Raw genomic sequence first — 22,863 nt, forward strand, 5'->3', positions numbered from 1 at the left:
TCATTTTACAATTAAGAAATCAGCAGTTCATAGAGGTTCAGAGGTCCAAGGAATCAGAGGTATTAGGTGACTCAGCTAGGTTTGAACTTAATTCTGACCCAATAACCCTTCCATTATTACCCTGATACAAGAATGTGTTGCTAGAGCTTCATTACTCATAGCACAGTTAATTTGGGTTGTTCATCAGTTGTAATGGAGCCATGTTTTACCAAAGGAAAATCACTGTAATCATTAATTATTATTATTACTAACAACGGCCTCAGTCTTTTTTTTTTTTTTTTTTTTGGTTGCAGTGGGTCTTAGTTGAGGCAGGTGGGCTCCTTAGTTGTGCAAACTCTTAGTTGTGGCATGCACGTGGGATCTAGTTCCCTGACCAGAGATCGAACCTGGGTCTCCTGTATTGGGAGCGTGGGGTCTTATCCACTGCGCAACCAGGGAAGTCCCTAGTCATTAATCATTCACATGTCTAAGCAGTTGAATAAAAAAGTGACCATGAAGTTTATGTTTTTCTCTAAAGGTTGAACAATTCAGACGACAAGTTTTGAACCTGCAAGTCTCTTTTTGTTTCCCAATAGACTTTTTTTAAGGGCAGTTTTAGTTTCACAGCAAAATTGAGCAGAAAGTACACAGTTCCTATATACCCTCTGGCTCCATACATGCTCAGCCAACCCCAGTATCAACATCCCACACTAGAGAGGGACGTTTGTTATAATCTATGAACCTACACATCATTATCACCCAAAGTTTACATTAGGGTTTGCTCTTGGCATTGTACATTCTTTGGGTTTGGACACATGGATGATGAAACGTATCCGTTAACATGTCATACAGAGTACTTTCACTGCTCTAAAAATCCTCTGTGCCCTGCAAATCCATCCCTCCCTCCCCTTTAGCTCCTGGCAACCACAGATCTTTTTACTGTCTCCATAGTTTTGCCCTTTCCAGAATGTCATGTAGTTGGAGTCATACAGTATGTAGTCTTTCCAGGTTGGTTTCTTTCGCTTAGTAACATGCATTTAAGGTTCCTCAATGTCTTTTCATGGCTTGATAGCGCATTTATTTTTATTTATTTTTATTTTTGGCTGCATTGGGTCTTCGTTGCTGCCCACAGGCTTTCTCTAGTTGCGGCAAGCGGGGTCTACTCTTCGTTGCAGTGCGCAGGCTTCTCATTGCGGTGGCTTCTCTTGTTGCAGAGCACGGGCTCTAGGCGCGTGGGCTTCAGTAGTTGTGGCATGCGGGCTCAGTAGTTGTGGCTCGCGGGCTCTAGAGCACAGTCCCAGTAGTTGTGGCGCATGGGCTTAGTTGCTTCACGGCATGTGGGATCCTCCCGGACCAGGGCTCGAACCCATGTCCCCTGCATTGGCAGGCGGATTCTTAACCACTGCACCACCAGGGAAGTCCCATGGGAGGAGGGAGGGGTTTTGATGCCGAAAGCTCAGCTTCTCTGTACACCGGTGCCAAATCAAATCTTGGAGACAGTTTTGGGTGAAGTAGAAAAGGACAGCTTTATTACTTTGCCAGGCCAAGGGGGATACAGCGGGCTCCTGCCTCGAAAAAGTATGTGTCCCAACCCAGGAGGATTTGATGAGGAGTTTTATGACAATAGTTCCCAAGGGTGGGGTTGCTGACAAGATTAGGGTGCAGGGTCTCAGAGTCTCAGGTGCTTGGTCTCCTAATCTTGATGAGCTTCTATGGTCCCTTTAGTCTTGTCTCAGGTGGTTTCTTGGCTGCTCCTCCCTTGATTAGTAACTATTTGAACCTGCCCTTTGGAACTCAGGGACGGTCATGGAGGCTGGAGTCTTGCCTACAAGAAACGGGGGACAAAAAGGCCTCCGTTCCCGGGAGCCCCACAAAGCCTCGCTTGGTTTCAGTTTTTAGTATCTAATAGATAGATGTCAAGGATGCTGTTAAACATACTACAATGGACAGGACAACCCCCCACTACGAAGAATTCCCAGCCCCAAATGTCAATAGGGCTGATGTTGAGAAGCCCTGATTTAAATTCCCAAATATTATCTTCCTTCAATTCTTTGCTAATATGTGTGGGAAGCAGCATCGTTCATTGATTAAGAATATGGGTTTTAGGAACTGGGCTGCTGGCTGTTCCTGAGACAAATCTTTTGCCTTTGATCTTTCTTACCTTTTTAAAGGAAGATGAGGGACTTCCCTGGTGGTTCAGTTGGTAAGACTCTGCGCTTCCAGTGCTTCCACTGCAGGGGGCGTGGGTTCAATCCCTGGTCAGGGAAACTAAGATCCCACATGCCCCATGGCCAAAACTAAAAAAAAATTAAAGGAAGATAAGACCCAAGCTCGGATGATTTCTAAAACCAACACAGTATTAGTACTTTAATTTTGCCAACCTGATAGATGAAAAGTGGCATCAGGGCTTCCCTGGTGGCACAGTCGTTACGAATCCACTGCCAATACAGGGGACACGGGTTTGAACCCTGGTCCGGGAAGACCCCACATGACGCGGAGCAACTAAGCCTGTGCGCCACAACTAGTGAGCCTGCGCTCTAGAGCCCACGAGCCACAATTACTGAAGCCCGCGCGCCTAGAGCCTGTGCTCTGCAACAAGAGAAGCCACTGTAATGAGAAGCCTGCGCACCGTAACCAAGAGTAGCCCCCGCTCGTCACAACCAGAGAAAGCCCATGCACAGCAACGAAGACCCAACACAGCCAAAAAAAAAAAGAAAAGAAAAATGGCATCAATTTATTTCAGGATTGAGGTTGAGCATCTTATTTAAGAGCTGTTTATAGAAAGGTAGACAGCAGAAGCAAGAACTACAATCCTGCAGCCTGTGGAACAAAAACCACATTCACAGAAAGATAGACAAGATGAAAAGGCAGAGGGCTATGTACCAGATGAAGGAACAAGATAAAGCCCAAGAAAAAAACTAAATGAGAGCTTCCCTGGTGGCGCAGTGGTTGAGAATCTGCCTGCCAATGCAGGGAACACGGGTTCGAGCCCTGGTCTGGGAGGATCCCACATGCTGCGGAGCAACTAGACCCGTGAGCCACAATTACTGAGCCTGCGCGTCTGGAGCCTGTGCTCCGTAACAAGAAAGGCCGCGATAGTGAGAGGCCTGCACACCGCTATGAAGAGTGGCCCCCACTTGCCGCAACTAGAGAAAGCCCTCGCACAGAAACGAAGACCCAACACAGCCAAAAAAAAAAAAAAAAAAAAAAGGCAAATTACATCTCAGTATTATTATGAAGATAGGTTTTTTTTTGTTTTGTTTTTTTAATTTTATTTATTTATTTATTTATTTATGGCTGTGTTGGGTCTTCGTTTCTGCGCGAGGGCTTTCTCTAGTTGCGGCAATTGGGGGCCACTCTTCATCGCGGTGCGCGGGCCTCTCACTATTGCGGTCTCTCTCGCTGCGGAGCACAGGCTCCAGACGCGCAGGCTCAGCAATTGTGGCTCACGGGCCCAGTCGCTCCGCGGCATGGGGGATCCTCCCAGACCAGGGCTCAAACCCGTGTCTCCTGCATTGGCAGGCAGATTCTCAACCACTGCGCCACCAGGGAAGCCCATGAAGATAGTTTTGACCTCCCTGACCCTCCCAAAAGATCTTGCAGGGTCCAAAGATTACAGTTTGAGAACCACTGCCTTAGTCTATCCAGAGTTTGAGCTGATTTGATTGGACTGTCGTGTTTTTTGTATTTTGTTTTTGGCTGGGCCGGGTGGCTTGCATGATCTCAGTTCCCCCAACCAGGGACTGAACCTGGGCCATGGCAGTGAAAGCCGGGAATCCTAACCACTACGCCACCAGTGCCCAGTTGGACTGTCATCTTTGTGAAGGTTGTGGTATTTCATGTTGGCCTTTATTCCCAGAGTGCAATCCATCAGGTGCCCTAAATTAATGCCTGGGCTGGTTTTCATGCTGCCTTCTCCTTGATGACCTTGAACTTCATTTTTTGTCCTCCAAATCCTAGATTTCTGAAAGCAGTGCTGAGCTTCCCTTCATTATTTTGGATTGCAAATGCCTTCGTGATGCAAACAGTACCAAACGTTGTGTTCACTTCTTTCGGCTTCTCTTCACTCGGATCTTGACCTCTGTGGCAGATTGACTGCAAGAAATGACTGTAGTTCTTCATCTACAACTTTTGCAATGGATTTTGCAACTCCTTTCATGAAGAGGTAGAGTCTATTTCTCCATCCCTTGAATTTTGGGTGGTCTTAAGCCTGCTTTGGCCAATAGAAGATGACAGAAACAATACTGTGCCATTTCTGGAACTAGACCTCACGAGGCTGGCATGCTTCGGTTCTGCCTCAGACCCCTGCTATGAGAATTGCCATGCTACTCTGCTGGAATATGCAAGACCACATGGAGTAGAGAGAGACTGTCTCACCTGAATCCATCGTACATCAACCAGACACCAGCCATGCTACCTCCTAACTGCAGACACGTCAGCAGCCTGGCTTGGATCAGCAGAACTGTCCAGCTGACCCATGGACTTGTGAGCCACAATAAAATGCTTATTATGGTTTTAAACAACTAAGTTTTGGGGTGATTTTGTTATATAATAATAGCTAACTGCAAAAGCTAATTGATAACTTTCTGCTTTGGTAGCTCTTGGACACCTTCAAACACCAATTTTGTATTCTGACCAGCTTTTCTATTTGTTATTGGTGGGAGGATTGGTCTGCAACAAGCTAGTCTGATGTTACTCAAAGCAAAACATCCTTGATGACATTGTTTTTCCTCATATTTTCATGAGTCTCCTTTATATTTTTGAGAATATTTAATATGTTGATTTTAGCTTCTTGGACCACAAATCTGCCTTGTCTGCTATAGGCTGTTCAATTTGTTTTATTTATTCTTTTTTTAAAAAAATTAATTAATTAATTTATTTTTGGCTGCGTTGGGTCTTCGTTGCTGTGCGCGGGCTTTCTCTAGTTGTGTTCTCTAGTTGTGGCGAGCGGGGGCTACTCTTTGTTGCGGTGCGCGGGCTTCTCATTGCAGTGGCTTTTCTTTTTTTTTTTTTTTTTTTAATTTATTTATTTAATTTATTTATTTTTGGCTGCGTTGGGTCTTTGCTGCGCGCTGCTTTCTCTAGTTGTGGCGAGCAGGGGCAACTCTTTGTTGCGATGCGCGGGCTTCTCATTGCAGTGGCTTCTCTTGTTGCGGAGCACAGGCTCTAGGCGTGCGGGCTTCAGTAGTTGTGGCACGTGGGCTCAGTAGTTGTGGCTTGTGGGCTCTAGAGCGCAGGCTCAGTAGTTGTGGCACACGGGCTTAGTTGCTCCGTGGCATGTGGGATCTTCCCGGACCAGGGCTCGAACCCGTGTCCCCTGCATTGGCAGGCGGATTCTCAACCACTGCGCCACCAGGGGAGCCCCGCAGTGGCTTTTCTTGTTGCGGAGCACGGGCTCTAGGTGCGCAGGCTTCAGTAGCTGTGGCACACGGGCTCAGTAGTTGCGGCTCGCAGGCTCTAGAGTGCAGGCTCAGTGCACGGGCTTAGTTGCTCCACGGCATGTGGGATCTTCCCGGACCAGGGCTCGAACCCGTGTCCCCTGCATTGGCAGGCGGATTCTTAAACACTGCACCACCAGGGAAGCCCTGTTTTATTTATTCTTACAATGATTTCTTTCCTAGACTTTTACCCCTTGGGCACATATTCCCCTAGGGATATTTGCCACTTTGGTGGATGGAGTTGTAAACAGGGACAAACATTCAGGGCATGAGCCACTCCAGGTGAAGCAGGCTTGCGTTTGGAGGAGGGTATGAGATGTAGAGCAGAGATGTTGAAATCATCCAGGGCAGTGCAACTGCCTTTTGGGGAGCTCCCTTCCTCACTTAGAACCATTTTGCTGTTCGGGTTTTGAGGTGGTGGAGTAAATGCTAGGATGCAGCTAGTCTGCCTGTACCTGTGTTGAACGCTGACGCCCCAACCTATTGATATCCAGTTGGCTATTGTTTTCTGCCCTTTAAGCAGTAGCAGAGGCACACAATGGACTGGCCCAGGTAATGTTGGGAGAGTGAGTTGCAGACCTAAAAACTCTGCCCTACTTTATCTCCTATCCACAGTTCATGGTCCCTGTCACTCTGGGCTGCCTTCTCCCACCCTCCACCCCTACTCCAAACACACACAGGACCTTATCATCCATTTTCCAGGAATGCCTCCATGTTTTCGTGTTAATTTGACAGTTCCACCACCTGCCCTACTATTTCTGAGTCTGGGTTTGGGTTGGCACTGGCAACGAACAGCCATTGATATTTACGTCAGATATATCTTTATTTATTTATTTTTAAAATTTTATTTATTTTTCGCTGCATTGGGTCTTCATTGCTGCGTGCAGGCTTTCTCTAGTTGTGGTGAGCGGTGGCTTCTCTTGTTGCAGAGCACAAGCTCTAGGCGCACGGGCTTCAGTAGTTGCAGCACATGGGCTCAGTAGTTGTGGCACACAGGCTCAGTAGTTGCGGCACATGGGCTCAGTAGTTGCGGCTCGCAGGCTCTAGAGTGCAGGCTCAGTGCACGGGCTTATTTGCCCCGTGGCATGTGGGATCTTAGTTCCCCGACCAGGGATCCAACCTGCATCCCCTGCATTGGAAGGTGGATTCTTCACCACTGGACCACCAGGGAAGTCCCTGTTATTATGTTTTAATTAATTTATTATTTATTTGGTTGTGCTGGGTCTTAGTTGTGGCATGCGGGCTCCTTAGTTGTGGCATGTGAACCCTTAGTTTCAGCATGCATGTAGGATCTAGTTCCCTGACCAGGGATCGGACCCAGGCCCCCTGCATTGGGAGTGCAGATTCTTAACCATTGTGCCACCAGGGAAGTCCCTCTTCAGTTGTTTTTAAGATTGGAAAACACTGCCTCATCCAGTGACTAATCTAGTGGTTTTATTTTCTTCAGTGGCACTCTTTAATCTATCTGGGGTTTATTCTTTGTGGGGTATGCAATAGAAATCTAAATGGATTTTTTTTCTAAATAGCTAAACAATTATCTTACACCATTAATTAATTAATTACCCCCCCCCCAATTGATTTGGGATGTCTTCCTTATCATGGTTTAAATTATACATGTGAAGGTCTGCTTCTAGTACATCTTGTTCCTTTTAAATGCCTGGCTATGCTCTAAACCACATAATTATCACAATCTTACAATTGTTAATATTTGGCAGTGGAAATTCTCTTTACTCTTCTTTTTTTTTAATTCGTTGAGTTTCTTACTCTGATGTTATTTATTCTCCCAGATGATCTTTAAAACAATTTTGCCCAATTTCCAAGAAATCCTACTGGGATTTTAATTGGAATTGCTTTAAAAACCCCAAATGAAAGGAATTCGCTGGCGGTCCAGTGGTTAGCACTCCACGCTTTCACTGCCTGGGTTCAATCCCTGGGTGGGGAACTAAGATCCCGCAAGCAGCGTGGCCGAAAAACAAAAAACGAAAATCTCCAAATGAATTTGGAAAGGATTGATGTTTTTACAGTATCAAAATCATAGTTTCTTCTTCAGGCATGTAGTATAATTTGCATTTATTCACATTAGGTTTTATTATTCTGTAGCAAAGCCTGCTTACTTTTGGAGGATGTCATTGTCTTATTTCCTTTCCTTACTTTTCTTGGGAAATAAAGAGTGAGAAGACTAGCGTTTACGTCTCTACATTGTCCTGGCCATAAGATGCTTTACAATGTTTTCTCGTTTAATTCCCACAGTGATGCTGAGGTGGGTTAGATCGTCCATGTTTTATTTGAGGGAACTGAAATGGGAGAAGGCAGGGAAATAACTTAGCATGACCCCTGGCTGAAAGGAGGTTGAGGATTGTAGTAGCTACGTTGGTACTGCAGGCGTTGAAGGCCTGTTAAACTCTATTTCTGGGCCATTTTTCAGAGCTCTTGGCAGGTGTCTCTGTCCTCACATATGTGGCTGAGCAAACCTTGCCCAGACTTTCTAGCTCTGGCTGACCTCTGAGACCCACTCCCTTCCCCTCCAAGCCAATTAGCTGCATCAGCAGTGGCCAAAGCAAGATTCTGTGCCTACCTCTGCCTCTGAATCCCCATGGTTCTCTCTCTGGTAGGAATTTTTAGCACTTCCCACTGGAATTATGACTCTGTCCAGTTTCTATGCCTTCCATCTATTGCTCCTCAATTTGGCAAGCTAATTCTTACCAAACAGTTCTTTGAGTGTTTCATGCCCCTCAGCCCAAAATCCTTAACTCTATAAAACATGTTTATGCTATAATAGAAAAAAAATCAAGATATAAAAGTATTTAGGTGGTGTGAATAATTGTTCATCTAGCAATTTACTGAGTATTACAGTAGTGTTTTGTACCAAACACTTAGCTGGGTACAGTGGTAAAGGGGCCATAGTCCATCCTCAGGGATGGGTTATTTAAGTGTTGAGAACCCAATAGAAAAACACTTTAAAAAATCTCACAGGGCTTCCCTGGTGGCGCAGTAGTTAAGAATCTGCCTGCCAATTCAGGGGACACAGGTTCGATCCCTGGTCTGGGAAGATCCCACATGCTGCGGAGCAACTAAGCCTATGCGTCACAACTACTGAGCCAGCGCTCTAGAGCCTGCGAGCCACAACTACTGAGCCCGCGTGCCACAACTACTAAAGCTCGTGTGCCTAGAGACTGAGCTCTGCAACAAGAGAAGCCACCGCAATGAGAAGCCCGCACACCACGACGAAGAGTAGCCCCCGCTCGCCGCAACTAGAGAAAGTGCACACGCAGCAACAAAGACCCAACACAGCCAAAAATAACTAACTAACTAAATAAATAAATAATAAAAAGAAGAAGAATACCAACTCATAAATACAGAAGGAATGATAGAATGAAAAATCCTTCACTTTGCAACCACCATATTAATAAATGATTCAGGAAAGAATCATCAATAGATAATAAAACCACTGGGTGAAAGATTGTTGAAACAGGAGGATGTATCTGCAGTATCAAAGTATGGTCCCACTATAGATTACTAATTACAAAGAGGAAAAGTTTCCTCTAGTACAGAAATCAGGTGGACACCATTTTAACTAAATGATCAAATTTATCACATGCTTCCTGATGTGGTACACTGAGAAAGACACATTGTCATCTATATTGTACTTCTGCCAAAATTATTTAATATGATAGTATTGCAAACACAATCAGACATATCCATATGAGGGACATTCTGCAAAACAACTGACCTGGATTTTTGAAAAATATTAAAATCATGAAAGATTTCTTTCTCTTTCTTCCTTCCTTCCTTCCTTCCTTCCTTTCCTTCCTTCCTTCCATGGGAAACTGATTTCTCTTTATTTAGGCCCTAGGAAGACAATTAAATTTGGTCACATATTACTTTTTAAAAAATCTAGTTTCAGGGGTTCCCTGGTGGTCTAGTGGTTAGGATTCTGGGCTTTCACTGCCATGGCCTAGGTTCAATCCCTGTTCTGGGAACTGAGATTCCACAAGCTGCGTGGCGTGGCCAAAAAAAAAAAAGAAAGAAAAAAATCTAGTTTTACACAGATAGGACCAAAGTATCAGAGAAATAATTTCTTCTGTAAAAATTGGCCAACCTTTATAAAAAATCTAACATACAATGTAATTCAAATTATATAAAGACTGCTTGGGATCATAACAGTCTGAATGCATGATAGTTGCAATTCCATTCTAATAGGTGTGAAAATATTTGCTCTCCTGTGGCTTTGGTCCAAAAGAGGTGAGCTGAATCTGCAAGAATAAACTAAGTACCTGTGGACGAAGAATGTCGTATTAGTAAACAAAGGATGTTACAGCCATCAAGCCCTCAGCCACTGCAGCCACCACCAACTGTGCATCCTGAGGGGATTCAAAGGAGAAAAATAGGATGCTGGCCCAAAGAATTAATGTACATATGAAAGGAATGATTTAAATGAGCCCAGACTCTTACATCTTCCAATACATAGAAAAGTCCTATATTCATTAACTTGAGAGGTCTGGTTTTTCTTTGATTAACAGTAATCGTTTGATGTTCTGACAACCTAGTTTTTGCCCATATATCCTGGTTCCTCCCTTACCTCTTCAGAGCAGTTCCTCAGAGCTATCTGAGAGGCTGTCTTCCGGGCTTAAGTCCTCAGCAAGTCTACTGAATAAAACGCAATTCTCAACTTTTGTGTTGTGCATATTTTTTCAGTCGACATACCTAGTCTTTTGCCAACATTAATTTAGATTGCTATTGGTAGCAGAAATGTCCATGATGACTAGTTCTACTATAACAAAGTAAAATAAAAGAATTTTTTCTTTCGGCCACGCCACGCGGCTTGTGGGATTCCCCGACCAGGGATCGAACCCGGGCCACAGCAGTGAAAGCACAGAGTGCTAACCACTGGACTGCCAGGGAATTTCCAATTAAAGAATAGTTATCATGAACACATCACAATATCAGATAAACTTTTTATAACAGAAAAGTATGAAGAAAAAGAAAAGATTAAACAGCTACCACAAACAAAAAAATAGTGTCTCCCCCATAACTCTATTTGAAGGGGTAGAAAGTGCGATTAGAGGTTTATTGATGCTAATATGAAAGGAAATTGAGTATTGTATTTATTTCTTATTTTATACAACTCTTACTCTTTATAACAATGTTTATAGTCACATCCATAAAAGTATGACCCATGGCATCTGAAAGCAAACACTCTGTAATTATTTAAAACGGCCTTTTAAAAAGTATAATACTGGGCTTCCCTGGTGGCGCAGTGATTAAGAATCCGCCTGCCAATGCAGGGAACAGGGGTTGGAGCCCTGGTCCGGGAAGATCCCACATGCCGTGGAGCAACTGAGCCCGTGTGCCACAACTACTGAGTCTGCGCTCTATGAGCCCGAGAGCCACAACTACAGAAACCCGCGCACCTAGAGCCTGTGCTCCGGAACAAGAGAAGCCACCGCAACAAGAAGCCCGCGCACCACAGCGAAGAGTAGCCCCCGCTCACCGCAACCAGAGACAGCCTGCGTGCATCAAGGAAGACCCAACGCAGCCAAAAATAAAATAAATAAAATAAAAATAAATAAATTTATTAAAAAAAATTCAACTGAGTAAATTCTAAAAATCTTATTGGCTTTATTCAACAATTTATGAATCAGGACACGTCCAATCTAGCAGCTAGAAAGGCGCTCTGAAGAGCTGTACAAAATGAAAGCCTTTTATAGGTAGCAGGGAACAGGAACAAGGAATTAAACTAGGCAAAAAGCAGATTGGCTATTACCAGGTTACTTCGCTTTAGGGAATGGCAGGGGGGTCTATAGGTAGATGACATAACTAAATAACGAGTGCTGAGCAGGCGATTCCTTTTTTATTTTCTTTTTGTGGCGGCACCACATGGCATGTGGGATCCTAGTTCCCCAACCAGGATCGAACCCAGGCCCCCTGCCTTGGAAGCACGGAGTCTTATCCACTAGACCGCCAGGGAAGTCCCAGGTGATTCCTGATTGACTTATTTAAGATTCCACTTCTGGGAGAGCCAAAACAGTAGTTAAGTCTCCCTTTGGTGATGTGGGGCTTAGCATAAGCAACTCCATTTTGGACCTGTTGTGTTTTTAACATCATTCTAAAAGAGCTTTACTCTCAACTTTGAAGTACTTATTTCAGCAATTCTCTGATGGACTCTGTGAAAGCAATTATCTAAATTTTCTGAACTCCTATCTGAATCTTCTATTGAATCCTCACAACCACCCTATGAGGTTGGTAAGAAACTGGGGCTCATAGAGATTATTAATTACCCAGGGTCATGCTGTCAGAAGCAGCGCGTCCGGGATTCGAATTTAAGTTTTACTCGGGGCCCATACTTTAAACACTCTGGCTATTTTGTTTTAACTCTGTCCGCAATAGTCTGACCACAGATAAATGTTCAAATTGTGCTTACTGAGGACTGCATTAATTTCGTACAGAAAATACTGTGTTCTCTTACAAGATGTTTCCCTACCGTGAACAACTCGGGAACAGTAATTGGTAGCTGGAGGCACTCACTGATGTGGTTTGTCGAATGCCGTCAGTTAAGAAGGGAACGTACGACTCCAGCCCCTAAGGGGCGCTGTCTTCGCCCAACGACCAGCGTGACCCGCATTCTTATACGAAAACGTTTGTGGGTGGCCTCGGCTCTCGGAACTGGAAGACGCAGGCGGAGTCCCCGCCCCACTCTGGGCGCACGCGCATGCGCCCGCCGGGCCCCGCCCCATGCCACTCCAGCTCCCACCTCCGTTCAGGTAGGGGGCGGTGTGCGGGGGAGGGGCGTCGCCTGGGGGCGGGGCTGGAGTGGGAGTCTCAAGCGTTGCTGCTCCTTTGTCGGAGGCCCAACTTCCAATCCAACCAGGAGCAGTTTCTGCGGCTGCCGGTTCAGGGGTGGAGGCAGTTGCTGGGTCCGGGAGCAGCACGCTCCCTCTCCTTTTTGTCGCACGAGTCCTGGGGTCTCCGCAGCTCTCGAGCCCCTGCTCTCGGGCCCCCGTCTATTCCCAGCCGGAGTCGGGTGTCCTGGGTAGCTTGAGGACACGGGGCTGGGCAGGTGCCGAGAGCTCGCCGCCTCGCTCCCTCCTCCCCCTTCTTGCCGCTTGGCCCCACCCCGCCTGGCCGAGCCACTCGGCGCCGGAAGCGAGGGGCCTCCGGGGCCTACGTGGGGCAGCCTGCTCCGCTTGCGCCCACGCCTTCTGCTCCAATTGCTTTCCCAACCAAGCGGCAAAGCCGGGGTCGTGCTGCCGGGGCCCTGGGAAGCGGGGCGCATGGGCACTGCGCCTGGAGTCCATCGCTGCGCCTTCCCGCCCACGGGGCGTCCGGTCACCGTCCCTGAAGCCCCAGCCTGCCAGACCGGAGCCCATACTGACGTCAAGGGTAAAGGCGACCGGAGGCATCTCAGTGGCACAACCAGGACCCCTGCCCCTAGTGGGGCTTTCGGTGTGCAACCGTGGGTCCTGAGCAGGGAACTTCCTTCCCCCGCCCCTTGCTTACCGTTCTGCAACTGTCAGTAAACAGTTACACCGTACCGTGTGCTAAGCATCAGGAGTTACAGGGCTTGAGGTCAGCTCTGGAAGACTTGAAAGTGAGGTTGTTGGGGATAGGTGTCTGATTGAGTGTGTGTGTGCGTGTGCGTGTGTGTGTGTGTGTGTGTAGAAACTAACCCAGCACCTAGTGCAGTGCCTCTCAACCAGTAAGCCCTCAATAAACCTTCACCGAATGAATGAGAAGGTAGGTGGATGAGGGAGCCGGGCTAGAGAGGGCAGCTCTACTCATCCCACCCCTGCCTCCCCTGAGCGCAAGCCGACAAAAATAATTAGGTTAAGCCTTTAATCACAGCTGGTTTCACGGGCAGGCGGACAGGGAAGAGCCGGGAAAGGCAGCAATCCTGGGGACACAGTGTGCTGGCCTGTTTCACGGACACTGCCTCCCTCTCGGACGCCCTCCAGGCCCCCACAGCCTGGGCGTCAGTAATCTCCTGTTTTCTTGTCTCCCTCAGGACACCGGGTTCCCTAGGAGCCACCCCAGGCTTAATGATTGTCCAGAAGGTGCCTATAAAGGGAGCCTGGGAGGCTGGGTGGAGGAGGGAGCAGAAAAAACCCAACTCAGCAGATCTGAGCACTTGAGAGCCTCAATCAGGAGCCGTGGTCAGAGGCTCTGTGTCCCGGCCAGTAGGGCCTGCTCTTTCCCACCATGGCGGCCCGAGGCTACGGCTATTACCGGACTGTGATCTTCTCGGCCATGTTTGGAGGCTACAGCCTGTACTACTTCAACCGCAAGACCTTCTCTTTTGTCATGCCGTCGCTGGTGGAGGAGGTCCCTCTGGACAAGGATGACTTGGGTGAGCCCTGGCAGGGCAGGGGGGGTGGGCCCAGGAACACAGGACCAGCAGAACAAGTTGGGTGTTTGTGCAGTGTGGTGGGTACAGGCATGTAGTGTGCGTGGAGTGTCTGCACAGCAGACGCCGGGGGACAGTGCATGTGCCGGATGAGGAGGCTCTGAGATCCATGTCTGTGGGCACAGGTAAAGGACTGTGGGTATGGTCTAAGCATGTCTGAGGGCTGCTTATCTGGTGTGTGTGTGTGTGTGTGTGTGTGTGTGTGTACGCCCGCCTGTGACTAACATGTGTCCCCAGAGGCACTGTGTGTTAGGGGGATTCTGAGCATGGTTTCTGCACCTGTGTGGGTGCAGGCTAAGACCACAGGGTGAGTGCTGGCCACTGACATTGTGAGCACTGGGAACTGGGGAGTTGGTGCAATGACTCCATGTGGCCTAGCAGGCTACCCTTCAGGAGGAATAAGGTCCCTGACTCCAATTCTAAGCCTTTTGCCCCATGTTCTGAGATGGGGCAACAGAACTGCCAGAGACACTGGGTTGGCATCCACGGTGAGGGAGAAATCAGGCATATGAGAATCCCATGGAGGAGGGCTGTCTTGCTCCCTGACAGCTGCTGCTGGAACTCTCCAAGAGGCTGAAAAGTCATGGGTCAGCCTGGGGCTAGTGCTGATGGAGAGGCCGGAGGAGTAGCCTGGCCCCATGAATGAATGTCAGGATTCCAACACAGGCCCCTCCTATTCCTCTTGCAAGGAACTAGTCTCACCCTGCCAGGCACCTCTACACACCTGACCCCATGCCTTCCTCCACCCTCCTGTGCCTCTGCCCTGGCCCCTAACCCCCCAGGTGTCCTGCTCCCTGCTCCCCTCCCCTGCAGGGCTCATCACCAGCAGCCAGTCGGCAGCCTACGCCATCAGCAAGTTTGTGAGCGGGGTGCTGTCTGACCAGATGAGTGCTCGCTGGCTCTTCTCTTCCGGGCTTCTCCTGGTTGGCCTGGTCAACGTAGTCTTTTCCTGGAGCTCCGCAGTACCTGTCTTTGCTGCTCTCTGGTTCCTCAATGGCCTGGCACAGGGGCTGGGCTGGCCCCCATGTGGCAAGGTCCTGCGGAAGGTGAGTGTCTGCTTCCAAGGAGCTGGTTCAGATTGGCAGAGGACACCTAAAGAGCATGTGGGCACGCTGGCACCTCCACCCCCAAACAGAGCAGGTTCCTCAGGAGTTCCAGCCCAGCTTCTGTTGCTTGTCAAGGCTGAACGTGGTGGGGTCAGGTGGCAGATGAGGGAATTGGCCCTGCCAAGTAGAAGAGCCCTCTCCCTCATCCCTGTAATGTGAGCTTCTGGGTCTGCGCCACCTGACCCTCACCTTCAATATGGACTGTAGGCTGGGCATCTACTCTGTCCCCCTCTGCCCCACAGTGGTTTGAGCCATCTCAATTTGGCACTTGGTGGGCCGTCCTATCAACCAGCATGAACCTGGCTGGAGGGCTGGGCCCCATCCTGGCAACCATCCTCGCCCAGAGCTATAGCTGGCGCAGCACGCTGGCCCTGTCGGGGGCACTGTGTGTGGTTGTCTCCTTCCTCTGTCTCCTGCTCATCCACAATGAACCTGCTGATGTTGGACTCCGCAACCTGGACCCCACACCCTCCAAGGGCAAGAAGGGTGAGTACGCACTAAAGCCGACCCCTAGGGTCATTCACCTGGCAGACTTTCATTGAGGACTGGCTGTATGCCTGGCCCTGTACTAGCTAATGGATGTCGGGATGGTGATGGAGAGTGGGTGGGGAGTAAATAAAACTCCATCCTGAGAGGCAGTTAAGTACCAGACAAGTGGCAGAGCCAACAAATGCTATGACTCATGTTGTAGCCTAGTCCTTCCTTACAAGAGAGCCAGGGTTCCCTGTGTGGACAGCATCCTAAGCGTTAAGTGGCTTGGGTGCCTTCCTCCATCCCCACTGGTCCTCAGGTTCTCTTTCATTCGTTGAGACTTGCAGTGGAGAGGAGAGGGCAGAACAGTGGGTGAGGGGGACCTTCCTGCTGATCCTTGGCTATGTGGACGGACTCTGCCCCTACGGCTAGTGAATGAGTGGTGGGGGCAGGGCAGCCTGAGCAGAGTCCTGAGGCCTGGCCTCCTCCCACCCCCAGGCTCTCTGAAGGACGAGAGCACCTTACAGCAGCTGCTGCTGACCCCCTACCTGTGGGTGCTCTCCACTGGCTACCTTGTGGTGTTTGGAGTCAAGACGTGCTGTACTGACTGGGGCCAGTTCTTCCTTATCCAGGAGAGAGGACAGTCAGCCCTTGTGGGTGAGATGAGTGTTGGGATGGGGCAGGCCTAGGGAGCAGGAGCCAATGCAGGGGATGGGAAATTCAGACCCGCTTCCCTTTATCCTCTTTCTTCTTTCCCTGAGGCCGGGCAGTACTCAGGCAGCTGTGGCCAGTCACCCTTGGGGACCTTGTACCTCTCTGGGTTTCAGTCAGTCTGGGACAACCCCAAGGTGTAATACCCTTCCACCCTTCCTTTCCCTCTTCCCACCACAACTCCCCACTGCAGGTAGCTCCTACATGAGTGCCCTGGAGGTTGGGGGCCTTGTAGGCAGCATCGCAGCTGGCTACCTGTCAGACCGGGCCATGGCCAAGGTGAGTGGGCAGAAGGGACGGGAAGGAAGAGGGTCCCTTTAAATCTTCCCAGCATGACTGGGACAGGCACCAGAGAGGTAGGAGCCCTGGGGCACAGGCAGCTTGGCATATGCTGGTTTAGCTTGGGTGAGGTGGGAATGATTCCAGGCTACTCTTCTTTGCTAGGGATGTGGAGATGAGACTCTTGGGGGAAAGGGTTTTAACTGATGTCAAGGAGAGCCAGAATTTCTCTCCGCCTAGCTTCTCCACAGCCCCAGGGAAACTGGGGTTGGGGAGGGACTGGATGCAGCCTGCCACCACGTGTCCCCAAGCCTGCCCCAAGTGGAGGAAGGGATGTTGTGGAGTTTGACCTCAGAACATAATAAGCAGGTCCCAGGGCCTCCCAGAGCTGCCTTGGGCCAAGAACTGCAATGGGATTGCCAAAGACCTGTCAGCAGAGGTCTGCTGTGTCAGCGTCCGGGGGCGAGGGTTCTCTGCTGCTCCTGGGGCCTGATGTTGCTGGACTGTGTCCACAGGCACGGCTGTCCATGTACGGGAACCCCCGCCATGGCTTGCTGCTGTTCATGATGGCTGGCATGACAGTGTCCATGTACCTCTTCCGGGTAACTGTGACCAGTGACTCCCCCAAGGTAAATAAACAGGGACTGGCCCACGTCAGGGACAAGGATGAGAAAGCAAGGGCCACTGACTCTGTCTCCCTCTCCCTGGTCTTTCTCTGCTTCTGACTGCCCTTTTCAGTTGTTTGTACCTCCATTCCCCTCGTCTGTACTCTGATGCCCCTCCTTGACTCTGGGCCTGGTTTCTTCTCCTCTCTATGCTCCTCTAGGATGTTGCTTTCTGGACTCCGGCTCTTCACCCTCTCGCTGAGCTCACAGGCTTTACAGAGCATGAGGTGCCCTATCTTTATCTCTGGTTTTCCGCGTGGTGTGTCTCACCTTTGTCCTACCGCCTCTGCCTTGCCCTTAGCCAATCCAGCTTGCACAAGTCCTGAGACGAGACAGCATCTCACTTGGAGGGATGGCTCCTGAACCCCCCTCCCCTACCTGCACAGGCCGCTGGGTTGGCTGAATGTGGCCCCCACTCCTCTAGCTCTGCAGTCAGCTGTGCTGGGAAGTGGTGTGTGTGGGAGTCACTTACTGTCTGCTTTTACTACAATTATTTGTTCCTGGGGCCAAGCATTCCTCTCTCCTCTGGCAGGGGTAGGTAGGTAAGAGGCTTTCTCAGACCTTAAATGCTACCCTGCACTGCCCTTGCAGCTCTGGATCCTGGTGTTGGGAGCTGTGTTTGGTTTCTCCTCTTATGGTCCCATTGCCTTGTTCGGAGTTATAGCCAATGAGAGTGCCCCTCCCAACTTGTGTGGCACCTCCCATGCCATTGTGGGACTCATGGCCAATGGTAAGTGATACCCCACTGATGCCTTGCACACAAGCCAGCTAGGGGCTGGAACAAGCCCCACTGGCTCTATCCTCACAATGACTCAGGCTCTTCCCCTCCTCCCTGACAGTGGGCGGCTTTCTGGCTGGGTTGCCCTTCAGCACCATTGCGAAGCATTACAGCTGGAGCACAGCCTTCTGGGTGGCTGAAGTGATCTGTGCGGCCAGCACAGGTGCCTTCTTCCTTCTACGAAACATCCGCACCAAGATGGGCCGAGCGCCCAAGAAGGCTGAGTGAAGACAGTGCAGGCTCTGGAGCATCCTGTCCCACTTGTGGCCTCTCCCCTCCACGGGGGTGGGGGAAGGGAGGGAGGGGACTATCTGACTAGCACCTTTGACTTTCCCTTTCTGCTCCTTTTCCCTCATCCAAGTGGCACTGGAAGTTATCAGTGGCTAATGAGGTCCCAGCTTCCCATCTGATCTCTATTTAAAAGACAACCTTTGTTCTTGGACTCCATTAGCTCCTATTTCCTGGCTTCAAAGAGGAAACCCCTGCACTCAGGGAGTCTCCTATATCCTTCTCCCTCTCTTGGGCCCTGCCCTGTCCCCATCCCACCCCATCCTCACCTGAGGTGAGGCTCCTCCTGCAGCAGCAGGGCAGCAGTGGCCTAGGACCTCTGCCCTGAGGCCTCTCAGCTGGGGGCAACTGCTCCTGCCAATACCTTGGACTCCAGGGGAAGAGGGTCACTCTCACCAATACCCAGGGTACAGTAGGGGGGTATGGGTGGGAGAGTAGAAAGATTTGTTACAGAAAATTAAAACTAGATTTGATACTAAACCCTGTCAGTGAGTCATTCTTTCAAAAACGGTAGTACAGGGACTTCCCCTGGTAGCGCAGTGGTTAAGACTCCGCGCTCCCAATGCAGGGGACCCGGGTTCGATCCCTGGCCAGGAAACTAGATCCCACATGCATGCTGCAACTAGGAGTTTGCATGCCACAACTAAGGGGCCCGCCCGCCGCAACTAAGACCCGGCGCAACCATATAGAGAAATAAATAAATAAAATAAATATTAAAAAAAAAATAGGGCTTCCCTGGTGGCGCAGTGGTTGAGGGTCTGCCTGCCAATGCAGGGCACACGGGTTCGAGCCCTGGTCTGGGAAGATCCCACATGCCGCGGAGCAACTAGGCCCGTGAGCCACAACTACTGAGCCTGCGCGTCTGGATCCTGTGCTCCGCAACAAGAGAGGCCGCGATAGTGAGAGGCCCGCGCACCGCGACGAAGAGTGGCCTCCACTTGCCACAACTAGAGAAAGCCCTCGCACAGAAACAAAGACCCAACACAGCCATAAAATAAATAAATAAATAAATATCTTAAAAAAAAAATAAAAAGTACTTCTCAAAAAAAAAAGGGGAGGTAATACAAGCCAGAGATAGCTTTTTTGGGGAAATACTCCCTTAATACATGCTTTTTCCACCCCAGAAGAGAGAGACTTCATTCCCCTGGAAGGGAAAGCTGAAGTGTAGATGGACTCCTTTAAACTCATGTCTCTACTGCCTTCAACTTCATACTGCATAATTCAATGAACATTTTGAAGATGAAACTACTGGGTGCCAGGCAGGTTAAGTAATTTGATGGAGGGAGATAACAGTGTAGTCAGAAAGCCTGGGTTCAAACTCAGTCCGCTGGTAACTAGCTTTGAGACTTTGCGGCAGAGAGTTTGTACAGTGCTTGCTGAATCTCATCTGTAATAGAAACAGAATGTACCCCCTGAGGTAAGGGAGAGGATTAAGTGAGATAAAGCGTAAAACGTGGCTATAAGCACTTGATAAATATTCCATCATCATTTTCATTATCGTCATCACCACCATACCCACCACCTAGGAAGTCAGTAGCAGTTCTGGAACTAGGATCAAGGCTCCTGATTCAAAGTCCCATGTTCATTCATTCACTTAATGAACATTTATTTGTTTTGTTTTCTACTAGAACATAGTATCTCATTTTCCCAGAATTCCCTTATCATTTCTGTCTCCCCTCCTGAGGCTTTTTCCCCAAACCATCAATTAGGATAGCAAACACTGAGATCAAAGGAATGTTTATTATAGCATTTATGGGCCTACCTCCTCCATAAATAATCTGTACAGAGTTGGGAAGTAGGACCATAATAGATACAGGAGGAAAGAGAGCATGGTATTAAGGCTCGGGCATTGGTACATGTCATCAGGCTCAGCAACCTCCCATTTTCAAGTGCACTAACAAATGCCGCTGGGATCTCCATCGGAGTGGAAACAGCAGGACCCCTGTTGCAGGATCTCTCAAGAATATGCGGGGAGTGGGGGGGGTCCACTGCAGGTTCAGCCTAAGACCCAGGTCCAAAAGTTCCAGCCTTCTCTGCCACCTCCAGGGCTAACTTCAGGTTCTGGTCAAACAGCTCACACCTAGGCCAGACCCAGGAAGCACAAATAAGGACAAAGTGTGAGGCCTGGCTCTCTCCCCACCTTGGGTGCAGAGGCAGAGCCAGTGGAAACTCTGCTTGAAGAAGGACATAAACCCCAAGGAAAGTCTTTAGTTTCTCCAAAAAATAAATAAGTAAAAGGCTAGTTACTTTTGTTTTATTTAAAAATAACTCTACTACACTTCAAAATGACATTGGGGAAAAGCACACAGGGAGGGGGAACAAGGAGGCTTTGACCAGAAGCTGGGAAGTGGGACCACATACCTGATGGGCATTTCCAGGGAGTAAAATGGATTCTTCAGGGCAAAGTCTGAGTAAATCTCATAAATCTTTCGGAGAAGAGAATCTATCCCAGCCTGCCTAGGATCCGCCAGCACCACAAACTTTATCCCTGGAGAGGGACCAGGAATGATTACCAAAGGGTAGAGAATGCAGCAAAAAATGCTGTCCTTTGTTTGTACAGCACTTTCATATGCCCACTTAAATTTTATCCTTATTGCTACATAAAGCACGAAAAGCAAGATTTTGAATCTACAGGTGAGAGCAGAGAAGTGAAATGACTTTGTTGCATCACCCAGCTGACTGAGTGACCAGGCTTTGGGTTCTAGCTCTGTCGCTTACTTCTGGCCTGGGGGCCCCTCAGCAGAAAGTGCCAGGCAAGGAACAAACTCAGGCAGTTTTCAATGATCTGCCTTCAGGGAGTGATGCAATGACAGTCACGATCCAAAGGCCATTTCCATTTTGCATTCAAATTTCATTTTGGAACAACACACCTTCCAAAACGTGTGCAACATGAGATAACATTAAGGTGAGTTTATCTGTGGACAGGATAACCAAGGCTGAGCACGCTCAGTGGCATGGACAAAACTGGCGTCAGATTAAATATTGGCTTTAGATTCACAAAACAAGTAACTGTCTGTGCAGTTGTCCCAGAAAAGGCTAACCAACACTCCCTTGCTTACCAAACCCGACTTAGGTCAATCCCTTCTCCCAACCTGCCCCATCGCATCCCCTTGGCCTATCTAGAGGTGCGTACCTGTCAATGTCTGGAAGCAGTGCAGTTTGAATGTGTCTGTCTCCAGCATCTCAATGCCTGAGCTGCCCTGTTCAGGAGACAGCTGGGAGCCGATTGCGAACAGCCTATTTGCAAAGGAGGCAAAGTTGGGAATGCACCTCATTGCTATAAGGGAGAAGTGCTTCTCGAACTTTTCCACTGAAATTACCCTTATCTTCTGAAGAGTTCAAATTACAGCTTGAGAGAGTCAGAAGCAGCAGTGTGAACTGCCTGGCAGCAGTATCAAAGTTTCTTAAAAATTCATTTTAATTCTGCATGTATTTTACATTCATACTTTCCTACAAAACACTGTACATTGAAAACTTTGGGTGAAATTAACACTCTGGGACTATGTACCACGTTTACTCACCCCATAACTATGCATATCCAGTACATCTCATACCATAATTGACAGCAAGAAAAGATCTTAAAGATCATTTAGCTCAATTGCCTTACTTTAAAGATGAAGAAACTTAAGACTCAGAAAAGAGGTGACTTAGGCAAACAAAATCACACCTACAGCCTAGTCATACTGGATCAATTCTTTTCATGACACAAGAACTGACGATTTAGAAGGAGGAAGGTAAGCACCGCCGCTCAGGAAGTCTCTGAGCGCAGAACCACACTAATCCAGCCAGTCTATGAGCCAAGTGCAGACCGACAAAATCTAGGAAGGCTTGTGAGACTTACGAGTGGAACATGGAGGCCAGCATGAGCTTCTCATTGGAGGTGAGGCGAGGCCGGCCGAATCGAATGGACACCGGGTAGTTAGCAGGGTTGCCCAGGTACTCCAGCACCTCTTTCCCATCGGCCGTGTACTTGCCGCTCACGTCCACACCATTGATGGCCAGCACTGCGTGGCCCACTGCAGAGCCGAGGCTAAGCGTCAACGAAGCCTCAGCTTGGGGATCCCGCCAAGGGTACAATGGACCCGGCCCCAACTCCTCACCCCCTCCGCCCCCCGCCCAAAGACACCTGCCCACAACGGCGGCACTGGGCCCCGCCCCCCGGGCCCGAGCCTAACCCACCCCGGATGCCGTCGCGCTGGCCGAAGGCAACCAACACACGCTCGTCATGCAGTTTGAGCAGCAGATCAAGCGGGTAACTGAAAGTTTTCTCAGCCTCGGCCCGTGGCGCGTAGCTGTCCAACTGGTAAATGAGGCCTCCAGCTTTGTTCACCACAAACACACTGAAAATCGCCATTGCTGCCGCCGCGACTGCGGGATTGCCTCCCCCTCCCGGCTCCGCCCCGGAACCGCAGCACAGGACCTGCCCCTGGCGCCCCGGCCGCGCTTCCCCTCTCGACCCCGGAGCGCGGCCCGCTGCGGCGCTTGCGCACTTGGAGCACGCCTGGCTGTCAGTAATGCCGGGAAGTTAGTTGTCGGGATCTAGAAAATTGTTTTCTGTCCCTTTTCCCCGGTTTTTAGTGTCAGGAAACAGCAACGTGTGACTGCCTCACAACTAGCCGCAAAATGCAAAAGGTAGGGGCAGCCTCAAGTGCCTCCGGCTGCGGGATGAGGTCACACTGCCCACAGCCACTTCCGGGCCTGAGTCAGGCCTGAGCCTCCGGACTTCCTCCGCGCGGTCCCGCCCCTT

The 22,863-nt window shown here is 49.3% G+C and overlaps 2 protein-coding genes across 7 annotated transcripts; one reads left to right on the forward strand and one right to left on the reverse strand.

Annotated features, from left to right (window-relative positions):
• Window positions 1-12,111: 12,111 nt before the first annotated feature.
• Window positions 12,112-18,596, forward strand: SLC37A4 (solute carrier family 37 member 4). 6 transcript variants are annotated; one of them, XM_059930243.1, is made up of 10 exons: window positions 12,112-12,178; window positions 13,420-13,761; window positions 14,632-14,864; window positions 15,167-15,410; window positions 15,894-16,052; window positions 16,300-16,385; window positions 16,901-17,014; window positions 17,212-17,277; window positions 17,642-17,780; window positions 17,890-18,596. In XM_059930243.1, the coding sequence occupies exons 2-10, from the start codon at window positions 13,614-13,616 to the stop codon at window positions 18,054-18,056; spliced, it is 1,356 nt and encodes a 451-aa protein (XP_059786226.1). In that variant the 5' UTR covers window positions 12,112-12,178; window positions 13,420-13,613; the 3' UTR covers window positions 18,057-18,596. The 6 variants fall into 6 exon arrangements, with proteins under 6 accessions (XP_059786226.1, XP_059786230.1, XP_059786225.1 ...); XM_059930242.1 differs by lacking the exon at window positions 12,112-12,178 and adding an exon at window positions 12,271-12,860; XM_059930241.1 differs by lacking the exon at window positions 12,112-12,178 and adding an exon at window positions 12,271-12,797.
• Window positions 18,597-19,837: 1,241 nt separating this feature from the next.
• On the reverse strand, window positions 19,838-22,789 carry TRAPPC4 (trafficking protein particle complex subunit 4). Its single transcript, XM_059930250.1, has 5 exons — window positions 22,296-22,789; window positions 21,958-22,132; window positions 21,250-21,353; window positions 20,478-20,604; window positions 19,838-20,196 (listed from the first exon to the last, which is right to left on the reverse strand). Exons 1-5 carry the CDS (start codon window positions 22,468-22,470, stop codon window positions 20,118-20,120), a joined length of 660 nt encoding a protein of 219 aa, XP_059786233.1. The 5' UTR covers window positions 22,471-22,789; the 3' UTR covers window positions 19,838-20,117.
• Between the last annotated feature and the right edge of the window lie 74 nt (window positions 22,790-22,863).

This window comes from Balaenoptera ricei, chromosome 8, assembly GCF_028023285.1.
Source record: "Balaenoptera ricei isolate mBalRic1 chromosome 8, mBalRic1.hap2, whole genome shotgun sequence".
NCBI classification, from domain to species: Eukaryota; Metazoa; Chordata; class Mammalia; order Artiodactyla; family Balaenopteridae; genus Balaenoptera; species Balaenoptera ricei.

Bases quoted from the DNA above. Each gene is read 5' to 3' on its own strand.
- TRAPPC4 (XM_059930250.1), bottom strand. From the start codon at position 22,470: ATGGCGATTTTCAGTGTGTTTGTGGTGAACAAAGCTGGAGGCCTCATT. The intron at 20,605-21,249 runs GTACGCACCTCT...GTCCCTCTCCAG, and splicing joins CTGCTTCCAGACATTGACAG to GGATAAAGTTTGTGGTGCTG. The intron at 20,197-20,477 runs GTATGTGGTCCC...GGTCTGGCCTAG, and splicing joins TCCCTGGAAATGCCCATCAG to GTGTGAGCTGTTTGACCAGA.
- SLC37A4 (XM_059930243.1), top strand. From the start codon at position 13,614: ATGGCGGCCCGAGGCTACGGCTATTACCGGACTGTGATCTTCTCGGCC. The intron at 15,411-15,893 runs GTGAGTACGCAC...TCCCACCCCCAG, and splicing joins ACCCTCCAAGGGCAAGAAGG to GCTCTCTGAAGGACGAGAGC. The intron at 17,278-17,641 runs GTGCCCTATCTT...CTGCCCTTGCAG, and splicing joins CAGGCTTTACAGAGCATGAG to CTCTGGATCCTGGTGTTGGG.